This window comes from Sinocyclocheilus grahami, unplaced genomic scaffold (assembly GCF_001515645.1).
Source record: "Sinocyclocheilus grahami isolate Dianchi unplaced genomic scaffold, SAMN03320097.WGS_v1.1 scaffold682.1, whole genome shotgun sequence".
Taxonomy (NCBI): domain Eukaryota; kingdom Metazoa; phylum Chordata; class Actinopteri; order Cypriniformes; family Cyprinidae; genus Sinocyclocheilus; species Sinocyclocheilus grahami.
In genome coordinates, this window is record NW_015505861.1 from 640452 (window position 1) to 654234 (window position 13783).

General features: G+C 40.5%; 2 protein-coding genes across 3 annotated transcripts; both read right to left on the bottom strand.

Moving 5' to 3' along the window:
- Positions 1 to 209: 209 nt before the first annotated feature.
- Positions 210 to 3995, bottom strand: LOC107559348 (uncharacterized). The gene is made up of 9 exons (XM_016243132.1): positions 3612 to 3995; positions 3195 to 3371; positions 2999 to 3117; positions 2780 to 2939; positions 2582 to 2697; positions 2307 to 2501; positions 1490 to 1696; positions 935 to 1055; positions 210 to 496 (listed from the first exon to the last, which is right to left on the bottom strand). Exons 1-9 carry the CDS (start codon positions 3931 to 3933, stop codon positions 210 to 212), a joined length of 1704 nt encoding a protein of 567 aa, XP_016098618.1. The 5' UTR covers positions 3934 to 3995.
- A 1412-nt stretch (positions 3996 to 5407) lies between these two features.
- LOC107559379 (profilin-2-like) lies at positions 5408 to 12124 on the bottom strand. 2 transcript variants are annotated; one of them, XM_016243174.1, is made up of 3 exons: positions 11719 to 12118; positions 10499 to 10691; positions 5408 to 7399 (listed from the first exon to the last, which is right to left on the bottom strand). In XM_016243174.1, the coding sequence occupies exons 1-3, from the start codon at positions 11845 to 11847 to the stop codon at positions 7302 to 7304; spliced, it is 420 nt and encodes a 139-aa protein (XP_016098660.1). In that variant the 5' UTR covers positions 11848 to 12118; the 3' UTR covers positions 5408 to 7301. The 2 variants fall into 2 exon arrangements, with proteins under 2 accessions (XP_016098660.1, XP_016098661.1); XM_016243175.1 differs by lacking the exon at positions 5408 to 7399 and adding an exon at positions 7417 to 7724 and having other exon boundaries at positions 11719 to 12124.
- Between the last annotated feature and the right edge of the window lie 1659 nt (positions 12125 to 13783).

Here is a 13783-nt window from a genome sequence, read left to right on the forward strand (position 1 = left end):
AGACCACAGCTTTCACGTTTCTCAGCTGGAAGGAGAATAGGATTGTACATCGCCGATATAAACATTCAACCCACCCCCAACCTCTTAAACATGTTTCTTCTACGTCTCGTGTGACAACAAAAAAGGGTCTTTAAAGAAAAGCCAATAACAGTTTTTCCACTTAAACACTTTTATTGTAAGTTAGCACCGTTTCCAGCTCTCCACATTCCTCAGTGTGCAGTGGATGCATCCTTGTTCGATTGAACAGCAGGAACCCAGTGCGTCTCAAATAATTTTGGGCTCCTAAACACAGGAACCACAGATTCTCCATTTGGAGGGAAATACAGCTGAGGGCTCATTACTGGCACAGAGTTGTGAATCTGCATAAAGGGATGAAAATTCAGCAGCAGTGGAGGGTTCTTGCCACCACTTCGCTCTGGTTGAGGCGACTGATTTGACGGCTCAAATGGATTGTGATTATTGGATGGGTGAGGTAATGGCATCTGGGCGAGAGAGTCTTTTATGGGAGAATTAGACATAGGGGGCTTGGCGTTCAAATTAGCAGCTTGATACCAGTAATTCATAAATATATTTTTGCCATGAGTTGGAGGCATTGTAGGTTTTGAAGAAATGTCATGTTGGACCATTTTCTCAAAAGAGGGAACATTATTTGGAGCAACTAACATTGGCTGTGTGTCATGGCCCCAAGGGGAGAAAAACCGCTGTATCTCAGCCTGGTTAACTGCAGGGTCTGGGCTTTGGTCTGAATAAGCAAGCGGTTCAGCAGCTGGTCTATTTTGTAAGAGTCTATAATGCAGCTTAGAAGGTGCCAAAGGATGAATAACAAGAGCAACATTCGCAGGTTTCATTGTAGACCGTGGAGAGGCAGCAGTTGATTCCAACTTCCTAAAAATGTAGGGCCACATGGTTGGCCCTGTCAAATACTTTGAAGTACCAGGGGCATCGGTATCCTTAATTAGGGGATTCTCCACCAAATATTGCATTGCTGTATAATCGGATGCTGGTGGTACAGCTGTACGTTTTGAGGAAAGTGGGCCATACTTATAACCCATAGCCTGAATAAGGGAAAGAAGGGTTGAACCAGGAGATTCAACAGATGACGACAACATTTGGCCTTTAATTTTGGTCATACTAGAAACGTCAAGATTAGACATTTGAAGAGGATGACCAAAATGGTGATGGTTGTGGTAGAAAATTGAAGGGGCTCCAGGGCAGAAAGTTGGACAGTGAAAAGAATGTGCATGGGATGAACTAATTAGAGTCGAGGGAGCCTTTATTGGGGTAGGGGTGTGAACAACTTGAGGAAATTTGGGGAGTGAAGGGGTAGAATTAGTGCTTGGGGTTAAAGCAAAGTGTAAGTTCATAGGAGGACCCTTAACAACTGATTGGTATGGAAGCACAAAAGTTTGTGGTTGTACGGCTTGTTCAGACTCTTCTGAATATGTGGTTGAACTGGAAGTAACAGCCCCAGAGGTGGAAACTGTATTACTCTGCGGAACTTTTGTAAGAACGGGTGGCATTTCTGAACGATGTGGCAGGAAGGAGAGGAGTGGAGAGTGGAGGAGCTGCGGTCCTGTCTTTCTCGTAGGGGCAGGTATAGGTGCTTTAGACATTGGTTTTGGTGGAAAATGTGGTTCAGAGGGTCTTTGTTGGGTTTGGGAGTGATGAGGCAGGTAGGAGACTTGAGGAAAGACTGCTGAGGAGGGAGCGACAAATTCAGGTTTTCCAGGATATAAAGGATATACCATATTGCTGGGAGGAAACATAGGCGCCCACTGCAAAGGAGGGACAATGGGTGCGGTGAAAGTAAACTTATCTTGATGATTACCTGTGGGTTTTAGTAGGGGAGTGATAGGGGCTATAGAAGCCAACAAATGTTTTATTGGATAATGTGGCCCAGCTGCACTTTGATGACTGGGGTCACGCGTAAGACCCAAGCTGGGCTTAGGGTACCAAGGGTACCAAGTTCGAGGACGTTTTGCGTAAATAGGTGCTTGTGGCCTCTGGGTAATAGTAGTTGGGGGACCCACAATTTTGGGACCTTGAGGAAGAATCGTTGGTGGTATGTTTGGAGGAAACAAGAGAAAAGGGTAACTAGGACGAACAGGTTTATAATCTGTCTGGCCAGGGATGTAATAAGGGAAGGGAGGAGTAGCCAACTTTTGAATTGAACTTGTGGAAGTTGTTGAACTTGTTGTAGGAGCCTGCTTTGGCTGAGTGGTTTTAGTAGTTGTAGTAATTGTGGCGGGAGGGAGTGTTGTTGAAATCAGAGCATGAGGTACAGAAATGCATTCATTTTCACGTACAAGATCAGGTGCACTCATAGGAAGACCAAGCGACAGTGTGGGAGGGAGTGTTGTTGAAATCAGAGCATGAGGTACAGAAATGCATTCACTTTCACGTACAAGATCAGGTGCACTCATAGGAAGACCAAGCGACAGTGCTGGGCAGGACAGATTAAACTCGCTCTCCATTGCCATGCTGAGAGTGAACACCCCATCCTGTAAAGTAAGGCAAAAGCTTACTGTATTCAAGATGAGTGACAATGAAATTCAGGTAAAATGTAGAACATGTTGAATACCTTTGGCTCCGTGCATGGCATATATGGGGCATGGATGACCACACCTTCTGGATGTGACACCAAGCTGTATCCACATCTAGCCGACACTTTCAGAAGAGGCTGCCATTCATTCATTACTAGGTTTAAGCAGAATTAATCAAATTTAGACCTGTAAAGCTCACACCAACCTATGTAAACAAACATGAACCTTTGTGTTACCTTTGATCTTTAGGTTCTCGGAAACTCCTCTATGCAGCCTCACAATCATGCCATCACTGTAGCAGGAGACCATTGGCTTACTTTCTGCCGAGGTCAGTGAGGAACAAGACATTTTCACAGGCAATCCCCACCAAAGTAAAGGAAGAACAAAAGTGTCTCTCTGAAAACACAAGGGGGGGGGATGCTATAATCCACTTACATTCAAATATAAACACAAACCTCTTGTGATACGTAACATCCATTATATGGTACAACGAAAACAAAGTCTTTCCATGTTCTCAAAAATATATGGCCACATTCTGAGGGCAACTGTGCCAATGGAAGCGGTGGGATGCTTCCTACAGAAGAACAGAATTTTTTTTTTGGGGTGGAACATTTGAAGTGGAAAAAAAACAAAGTCAGTGGAGAAGCAAACCTCGATCAATAAGAAAGTTGGACCCAAAAGGAGCCTCTCGTCCATGAACTGTCAATTTCATCACATCTCCATCACAATCCACCTTGGGTTTCATTCCAAGTAGCCTTTCCACTGTTGGAGTAAACCGGGTGTTTAGACCATAAACCTGTTCCCAAAGAGGTTGCAACTTCATCCAGCCTATTAACAGAAGATACAGAAAATGTGAACAGAAAGACAACTCCACATTGGAATAGTTAACATGCTATTAAAAATGTAATCTCTTTGCAAGGATGTGCAAGAATCAAAGACGTTTTGAGCGACTAACAATACGGAATAACAACTACAAGTATTCATCTTGTTAGTGTTTAAAAACCACCTAATCTTTTATTGACTTAAATTAACACAAATGCATTCAGCAAATCACAGGGACATCTTTACCTGAATCATCTGACTGGTTTGCATTCTCATGGGGTTGACTGCAAGAACTGAAGTCCGAAGAAAACCTGACTCTACCACCACCACCACCACCATGTGATTTTGAAGCTTGGTCTTGCCAAATGAGAAGACGCCCAACCTGTGCTCCAGATTTCGGCTTCTGGTCCCCTCGATCAAATGACTCTCTTGTGCGTGCATTCTTATCAAAAGAGCCCGCTGAATCAAGACGTTTTTCCTCATTAAGTACCACAAAACCACTAATTTTAATAAAGGTAAGCCAAATAAACATACAACACGTCAGGATTGGTTTCTCTTTAAACGCCATTCGACAAGGCCGTTTTGCACACGCACCACGCCGCTGTAGTGTGTCGCAAACCCCGGCCTATCTCAAGCAGCCGAAATATACAAGATCTTACGTCTACAATTAGGGAACGTCTGGCAAATCAGAGGCACCTGTTAAAAAGCCTAGTGAGGGGAAAGAAGGGCTGTGCATGAGTGTGTGTGTGACTTGACTACCAGTCAAGTTTTAGACTGTATGATTTTTATATTTTTAATGTTTTTGAAGTAGTGTCTTCTGCTGACCGGGGGCCCATTCATCGTACGTCGAGATGATATAATCGCGCTCATCAGGATCGCACCTGTTGTTGATGATTAGTATGGCTGGATTGAGTTATATGAGATAATTGAGCGTTCATGGGCTAGTTTAAAAGGGGCTATGTATTGATACTCGAAACCACGATCAGCAATGCAGCGATTGGCTGGCAGCATATAAACGTTATAATAGATCAATTAAATATGCACTCTTTATATTTTTGATACGATTGCCAATTATTTATATTCACGATTTCTGATATTTGCACAGGCTTTACATTTTTATTTCAATGTAGTAATTAGCAATTCATTTAATTTGATATTTGAACAGATTTGTTACGTGACCGTATTATTTAAAGTTTCTTAAGGGTCAAAATCAAGCCCCTCCCATAATATCTGTCAGCACTCAAATTAATGCACGACTCTAGATTATCTGTATAGCATGTGTGTAAGACTCGAATACAATTAGGAAGTAATCATTTTATGACGAATAAATCTCCCAGTGAGTAAAACTGTCTGTGTCTATAGTATTAAAGACTACACAACATTATTATCTAATCTTTAAATTAATTTTTAAATGATTATTTTAAATTATTGTCCCTGGATTAGTAGGGTACTCTTGCAATGTGAGCCAAAATCATCACAATTAAAAGAACCAAAGACTTAAACTACTTCAGTCTGTGTGCATTGAATTTATTTAATACACGAGTTTCACAATTTGAGTTGAATTATTGAAATAAATGAACTTTTCCACGACATTCTAATTTATTGAGATGCACCTGTAAGTCTATATTCTTTTCGTATAGTCTATATAATGTAGGCCTACATATGTTTGCCGGTTTTAAAACTAGATGGCATCCTCAAATGTCAAATTAGATGTTGTGACGTGTAATGCATACTCAGTCTTTACATCAGATAAGCTCATTTTACCAGCAAGAAGATTAAAGAGTCATCTGAGGTGGTGCATGTTTGTGATTATAGCGACCCCTTCAGGCTTACCCATGTCAATGACAACTAATGAGCTTATTAGTGAGTACTGAAATCAAAATGATATTCTTTAATACCAACATGGAAGTTCACATACTGAAAACTGCTTAGAAACAAAATATTTTCTGATTACCTACCATGCCCTACACTGTCGTTTGTAGATTTCATTTTCTTCAAATTGATAGGAAGATGCTTGAAGACAAACGAGTGACCAAAATCAATTTTCTGGTTGGAATAGGTTTATTTGATCTGTCTGTAAACAAGGTGGTTAAATCATGGCATTTTTTTTCTTTCCTTCCACGCATATTGAGTTGAATATCAGCTGGTCAGATGTAAGAAGGGAGAGAACTGGACATAATTTTATCTTTTCTTTAATCTGTACATTTTCCACATGCCCTGGAGGTTGAATTGATGCCAAATATCCTAAAGGTGCCACTGAAGAATTGACTCCTCTCACAGGGCAGCAGTTAAAATCCATCTCACAGTAGCAACAGATCAGATCTACATTATGGCACAGGATACACAGCTTTATTTAACAAGTTTCCACAATACAACTGACTTCAACTAGTGGTCTTTTTCCAACTAATACCACCATATCCCAGAAAAAGTTAGTGTACACAGTTTACTTCAGTATCTTTTTTTTTGTTTTTTGTCTATTTAATGAAGCATTTGTACCGTGCTATGACAGTTTGATACATCGCAATTAAGTAGTTTACAAGGCAATGACTTCCAAATGGTTTCATTCTTGAAAATAACAAGATTAAAAGTCAAAAATGTTTAAGAATTTTGATGTGACGTTAACAACAAGACTGCCATCTCATCTATTCAAGACATTCATGAGAGGAATTCTCAGGTAGTTATATATTTGGTTTTTAATTTCAAACTGTTAAGCCAGTAATAGTGTTTAATACAAATGAGCTTGGTGTAACATTGTGTATTTAAAGTGTTGAAAATTTAGTGTTATAAAGTCGGCAACAGATGAAGCTAGCAGTCATCCTTCACAACAACGGTTTGGAGCAATTCTGTTAATCCCACCAGATGCAACAACAAAATTGGTCCTATTAGAGAACCCAAAGTGAAATGGACAGAACTAGAGGTACATTGGGATGGCAGCACTTTTTGTCTTAAAAAATAAAAAGACAAACAAAAGGAAAAACATTTTACAGGAGCTGGCAAACAATTATAAGTGCCTGAGCTATTGTAGCGATGGAATGTCCATACAGTCCGGGATGCAAAGGCTCTTGGGGAACAACTTAACCCAAACCTTGTATATGCTGATCTGCCACCACATTCAGAATATTCCAACATTAGACCAATGACTTACAAGACCACATCCAAATACTACAGCAAAAGCATTTGATATAAGGTTCTCAAACTAAAGAAGGTACAGGGCATATAATAGTAGCTGGGGCAAAGGTGGTGCAGTTCATGAGGGCAGGGCCAGAGGTGCTTACTAAATTAATTCAGGATCAAACCAAGAAAAGAACAGAAAAACAATAATAAGAAAAATAAAATAAAGTGTTACATGACTGGTTATCTTCATTCTCAAAGCTGAGACAAGGTGGTGTAGTTAGTTACTGGAAAACGATGATATTGACCTAAAAGATATGCATGCACTTTTTCCATCCTGGACATGCTGTATACAAGGAAGACCATGAGAGCTCAACAAGGGCTCAAAGCACTTGAGAGGCATCAATCTATCTTAAGCTGGTTCATTAGCAGTGCCTAAGGAAAACAAATTGGACAATGTAGTGACTTTACACAAATTCTGGGTCATCCAATTTTTTTTTTTTTATCTTCATTTTTTACATCTATGGTATGTACAGTAGTGTTTGTGATTGAACCTTCATAAAACCAACATGCTTGATTTACTGTGGCACAAAAAAAGATGTCAAAACTGGGAAAACTAAAGGACATGGAGCATTAAACAAAACGAGAACTTCATAAAAAAAAATGGACAGATACAATTTGGAGAAAGACAACGATGCATCTACTAACTGTTTCTGGTAGTGCAGTCAAGTTGACAAAAAGGGGGCGAGGATGAGGGTAGGGGTGGGTAGTGTGGTGCGGTGTATTAAAGTGAGCTGCTGTGTGGATGGATGGGAAGGGGCTGCTTTAGTATCCAACTTTCCTCAGGTACTCAGCCATGCCAAATGCTTTCTTGTTGAGCAATCCTCCGTGGGTACCTTCCTTTCCCATGACTATAACCAACACTGGAGTACATAAGGAAAGAAAAGAGATGACAAATGAACAAAACTGAAAAAAAAGAAAAGAAAAGAAAAAAAGTCTTTCCCCCCGATGACACGGGGACATTATCACCATTCTTCCCTTGATTGCTATTAAATTTTTTCAAGACATTAACTGCTTGAAGGAGAAAGCTTAACAGCAAACTTCTTTCTTCTTTCTGTCCCTCAAGTGAAACTAAACAAGCTTAATTACATTAGAACCCTGAATCCCTCAAGTATTTTGCCATTGAGTATGCCTTCTTATTCAATCCGCCTCCATGGACCCCTTCTTTGCCCATTACAAGAACCAAGACTGAAAGAGAAGAAATAGAGAAGGGGAAAGTTGAGAAGTGCTGTGGTTAAGGAAAAAAAGGGAACAGTCATGAAACAGAGGAGAAAGAGAATCACAATTGCGATCAGAAGCTTTTGCATGCACATGCGCTTCACCATTAAAAGCAACCAAGTAGAAGAACGTTATTCAGAGTATTTGACAGGGAGGTCTGAAGCTGGCTGCTTGAGCTTTGTAGTGACATATTTTAGTGTACAGGAAAGAGGAAATAGGAAGGGGAATTTGACGCTGCCACATTCCAGAAGACCTTCGACTCACCCCACACCCTAAATCCCTTCGAAACGGAGTTACCTTGCTACGACATCTCTGAGAGACTTTCGTAGGACCACACTGACACTACGTTGTCTATTGAATGTGTGCCAAAACACACTGGGTGTAATACAAGCAACCCAACTTTGGTTATGAATACAAGATCTTTAAAACTCACCACCGGGATTGCGCAAATAATCAACGTCTACTTGATTTATCTAACATGGATAATAGGGTGTGGAGGGGTGTTTACCGCACAACCGGATGATTGATAGCTCCGGCCCGAATTCTTTAAACAATAGGCGCGTTTCCATTACAGATTTGCGCAAAACTTTGGCGATATTTTCTGAATGTCGATAAAAAAGTATTGCGAAATGACGGCGTTTCCTTTGACGCGTTTCCACTAGGCGTATTTTCAATTCGCAATTTGCGCAATTTGAAGGGTAATGGAAACGCGCCTAGTGATAGGGAGAAGAAAAATCTCACACGCATTAGATCAAGAAAAGCTTGTACATGCACAGCGCTGAAATCCAGCACTTGGGTGATTTTCAGAAAGGAGGAGTGCGGGACAGAAGATTGCACTGGCTTTAAACTATACCTTCCTTACATTCAAAAAGAGGACCACAAAGGCAGACTGTATGAGTGGGCACATCTTAGCATCAAGGGTCATTTTCCTAAATTTGCTATGAAAAAAACGATTAGTGAAAAAATCGTAAGGAGTTAAGACGTTTCCCAGAGCTACTCTATACTAATACTTGTTCTGAGCAGACACGGATACCTAATATAATGAATGAATAAAATCATCAAGTGCTTGTCGGGGGGGGGATTTGAATATATTTGTGCACTCAATTGAACATATTACACGTATAGTTTACCTTTGCCAGCTCTGCCTATGGAAACATTGTATGTCGGCTCTCCATTATGACTCTTTGTCCTGATGTCCATTGTCCAGTCCCCTTCCACATGAAGGCTGTCTCTGATCACAGAGCACTTCTTTTTCCCTAGAGTCATCCCACTGGTGAAGAAGCCCTCTCGGTCTTTGCCGATAATGACATCGATTTCATCGGGCTGAAAAATGAAGCATTTAAAAAATAAAAAAAAAACTTGTTTTAATAGTCAGATCATTAAGTAAGGTTTAGTATCATGCAGGTCACACAAGCTGTAAATACTTTTTGTAGAAAACCTGAATGGATTATCTGCATGCCATGAGTGCAACCAATCTGACCCATTCCAAATAGCGAGTTAGGGTGACCCACTTATTTTTAAAGCGTGCCAATGATAACAGCACAACTCATGCTCGATGTGTTCTAACACTAACAGTGTGATGCGGGAAAGAGTGAGCATGCACAGGCGACGGGACGCCATCTTTGTGTTCCTGTAGGGAAAACCGTCTGAACTTCCTCCTCTCGTGGCCTAAGACTGCAGCTTATCTCAAGACTGATCAGACCGAGTCCGATCTCTGAGAGAATCCCGGGCTTGCTAACAATCCAGCGAGGGGATCTGTGCATTTGAAGGACTTACGAAATATAAAAACACAAATGCACAACGCGTGGAAATCGATATTGCTGAATAATGCATAAGGAAATGTGTGATTTAATCAAAGCCGGACCCGTTTGCATCCAATGGAAGTCGTCGAAATCTAAAGAAAACTTGCTGTGGGGGTTCGGCTGTACAGCGGTTGCACTTTAACTAGGGTCGCTAGTTAAGCATAATGTGGTTCATTGTGATATGAGTAATGAAGTCTAGAGGCCGTGGCCACAGCCCTGTGCTTTCATCTGGGCCTCGATCCATTCAGCAGAAACGCTAACATTCACAGTCCTTTCGCTTTTGTGAGGGAAAATACCTCGGTTCGGTTATACCGTCGCAGCTTCGCTAATGATAAACACGATCACTAGTGTTGATTTTATTGCGATATACGCTTGAAATGATTAGCTCGCGCTATGCACGAGACCGGCTACCCGTGCACGCGTGCTAAAGCTGACTAGCTTGCTAACACCCGAATCCCTCCGCTCGCCCCAACACACAAATTACACCCCGAATTCAATGAAAACTATGCGTTAACCGCACAACGGGTGCTAATCTAGCAAAATCTTACCGTTATATCGCTAAAAGTACCACCCTCCGACGATGCCCAAACGTATTTGGCGTCCGTAAAGCCAATTTCAGAAAGGAGGAGTGCGGGACAGAAGATTGCACTGGCTTTAAACTATACCTTCCTTACATTCAAAAAGAGGACCACAAAGGCAGACTGTATGAGTGGGCACATCTTAGCATCAAGGGTCATTTTCCTAAATTTGCTATGAAAAAAACGATTAGTGAAAAAATCGTAAGGAGTTAAGACGTTTCCCAGAGCTACTCTATACTAATACTTGTTCTGAGCAGACACGGATACCTAATATAATGAATGAATAAAATCATCAAGTGCTTGTCGGGGGGGGGATTTGAATATATTTGTGCACTCAATTGAACATATTACACGTATAGTTTACCTTTGCCAGCTCTGCCTATGGAAACATTGTATGTCGGCTCTCCATTATGACTCTTTGTCCTGATGTCCATTGTCCAGTCCCCTTCCACATGAAGGCTGTCTCTGATCACAGAGCACTTCTTTTTCCCTAGAGTCATCCCACTGGTGAAGAAGCCCTCTCGGTCTTTGCCGATAATGACATCGATTTCATCGGGCTGAAAAATGAAGCATTTAAAAAATAAAAAAAAAACTTGTTTTAATAGTCAGATCATTAAGTAAGGTTTAGTATCATGCAGGTCACACAAGCTGTAAATACTTTTTGTAGAAAACCTGAATGGATTATCTGCATGCCATGAGTGCAACCAATCTGACCCATTCCAAATAGCGAGTTAGGGTGACCCACTTATTTTTAAAGCGTGCCAATGATAACAGCACAACTCATGCTCGATGTGTTCTAACACTAACAGTGTGATGCGGGAAAGAGTGAGCATGCACAGGCGACGGGACGCCATCTTTGTGTTCCTGTAGGGAAACCCGTCTGAACTTCCTCCTCTCGTGGCCTAAGACTGCAGCTTATCTCAAGACTGATCAGACCGAGTCCGATCTCTGAGAGAATCCCGGGCTTGCTAACAATCCAGCGAGGGGATCTGTGCATTTGAAGGACTTACGAAATATAAAAACACAAATGCACAACGCGTGGAAATCGATATTGCTGAATAATGCATAAGGAAATGTGTGATTTAATCAAAGCCGGACCCGTTTGCATCCAATGGAAGTCGTCGAAATCTAAAGAAAACTTGCTGTGGGGGTTCGGCTGTACAGCGGTTGCACTTTAACTAGGGTCGCTAGTTAAGCATAATGTGGTTCATTGTGATATGAGTAATGAAGTCTAGAGGCCGTGGCCACAGCCCTGTGCTTTCATCTGGGCCTCGATCCATTCAGCAGAAACGCTAACATTCACAGTCCTTTCGCTTTTGTGAGGGAAAATACCTCGGTTCGGTTATACCGTCGCAGCTTCGCTAATGATAAACACGATCACTAGTGTTGATTTTATTGCGATATACGCTTGAAATGATTAGCTCGCGCTATGCACGAGACCGGCTACCCGTGCACGCGTGCTAAAGCTGACTAGCTTGCTAACACCCGAATCCCTCCGCTCGCCCCAACACACAAATTACACCCCGAATTCAATGAAAACGAAGCGTTAACCGCACAACTGGTGCTAATCTAGCAAAATCTTACCGTTATACCGCTAAAAGTACCACCCTCTGACGATGCCCAAACGTATTTGGCGTCCGTAAAGCCAACAATGGCGGCATCCTGGCAGCTGCCATCGGCCATCAGATTATCCACATAGGTTTGCCAAGACATTTTCCTGTGATTTGAAAGGATGTATAGGATAAACTACACCCACTGGAGTGGATTTAACGCTACACGTGCTGAAGGTCTAGCGAGGGTTGTGCGGAGGAGGGTTTTGGCGTCTCCTGTGCTGTCCGGCTCGTTGGCTTGTGTGAAATCTCAGCTCGGGCAGGAAAGAAAGCCGACGGACTGAGACAGCGCCTGGGTGTAGTCCCGTGCTATATCCCTCCGCGCAGACGACTCACCGCCGCCACTGCGACGCTGGAAGAAAATAGACCCTCTGATGTTGAAAACGCCAGCTCAGTCTCATTATCAAGATGTAATTGCTTTCGAACAACACAAATTGGTTTATTTTTTTTCCTCGTTATGACTCATGAATTAGTTAGTTTTTGTATTATTTTTCCACATGGTGTGTTCTGATATTTCAGTAAAGTATCAATTAAAGGGATAGTTCATCCAAAAAAAAAAAAAAAAAAAATCGGTCATTTACTCACCCTCATGTTTTTCCAAACCTGTATGACACACACTTGAAAATATGTTGAACTATGTTGGTAACCAGACAGTTATGGTTGCATTACTTCCCAGGGTTATTATATTTAGGCTAACTAGCTACTGGAAACATTTGCCCTACAATGATAAAAGCTAAAACTGGAAATTAAACAAATAAATAAATAAAATAAAAACTATATAGACATTTAAAAAAAAAAAAATGAAAATGGAAAACCACACAATGTTACGGAACATGTAAAAATAAAACGAATTCAAAATATTAATTAAAACTCTAATGGTATGATTAATGTCCATTATATGAACCCCCCATTACACATTCCTCAAAATATCTCTGTTTACATTCGACAGAAGAAATAAAGTCATACAAGTTTGGGACGACATGTCATTTTTGGGTGACTTAAAAAAATTATATTATAAATATTAAAAATAAAATAATATTAAAATATATATATATATAAGTACAATTTTGTTTTAGTACCCCAAATATGGGTCAAAATTGATTCACATTTGCCTATACACATTGCCTATAGGCAAATTTTAAATATTAAATATCATGTCATCGGGGGGCCCCGTGATGTCATCTCATTAAACTGTACAGGACCCACTGAAACCACTCAGAGCAAACATCAATATATCAGCTTAGTTTGTACATTCATTAATTTTGTTAATAAACATACTTTTTTTTTTTAATCATGTCATGTTAAAATCATTTTAATACCAGCCCTGCAGTCTTCCCCCAACTCCAAAAAGTAAAAAAAACGAAACATTTTACTTTTAAAACAGCTCACTTACTGAAAAATATAAAACACAGGCCAACACATTTGAAAACAACAACCCTCCCCATCAGCTATTGCATTTTCATTTTATATCATTTTTGTGAATGTTAAGTAAATGTTATATATCACATTATACAATAGAATCTGCTGTTTCAGACACATTTTGTCGTTTAACATCCAACAAAAATGATATGAAACCTAAAACTTAAATGCTGTTGATTTTTCTACCTCATGGTTTTGTTTAGTTTTTTGCACACAGAGACTGGTTGGTGATTCACTGCTGAACATCCATTGTCATTAATGTCAGGACAGATCATGTGGCAGACAATGACACAACAGAACCACTAGATATTAATATTTACAAGCCAATCATTTGGGAGGCACACCCATTGCTACAGTCTTGTTATCTCAACTGACTTTTTCGAGAAAGCCCAGGAACATTATTGTAATCACCTGACCGTGTCACTCCTCTAAATCCAACAGACAATTTAAGATAAAAAGTAGTAAAACTAAATATGTGTCGCATTTATTTGGATTAGCTGCTTTAATGATTAAAAAGGTGGTTGAAGAATAAGGACATAATGCATAAATGACTGATTTTTCTACATTCTTTGTGAAAAACACATTTTCTAAAATGTGATAGAAGTGGAGCTTTACGAACT

Excerpts from the sequence above, each read along its gene's own strand:
- LOC107559348 (XM_016243132.1), bottom strand. The coding sequence starts at position 3,933 with ATGGCGTTTAAAGAGAAACCAATCCTGACGTGTTGTATGTTTATTTGG. Across the intron at positions 3,372-3,611 it reads AAACCAGTCAGATGATTCAG|GCTGGATGAAGTTGCAACCT; the intron begins GTAAAGATGTCC and ends TTCTGTTAATAG. Across the intron at positions 2,502-2,581 it reads TGCCATGCACGGAGCCAAAG|GATGGGGTGTTCACTCTCAG; the intron begins GTATTCAACATG and ends CTTACTTTACAG.
- LOC107559379 (XM_016243174.1), bottom strand. The coding sequence starts at position 11,847 with ATGTCTTGGCAAACCTATGTGGATAATCTGATGGCCGATGGCAGCTGC. Across the intron at positions 10,692-11,718 it reads GTACTTTTAGCGGTATAACG|CCCGATGAAATCGATGTCAT; the intron begins GTAAGATTTTGC and ends TTCATTTTTCAG. Across the intron at positions 7,400-10,498 it reads CATAGGCAGAGCTGGCAAAG|TGTTGGTTATAGTCATGGGA; the intron begins GTAAACTATACG and ends TATGTACTCCAG.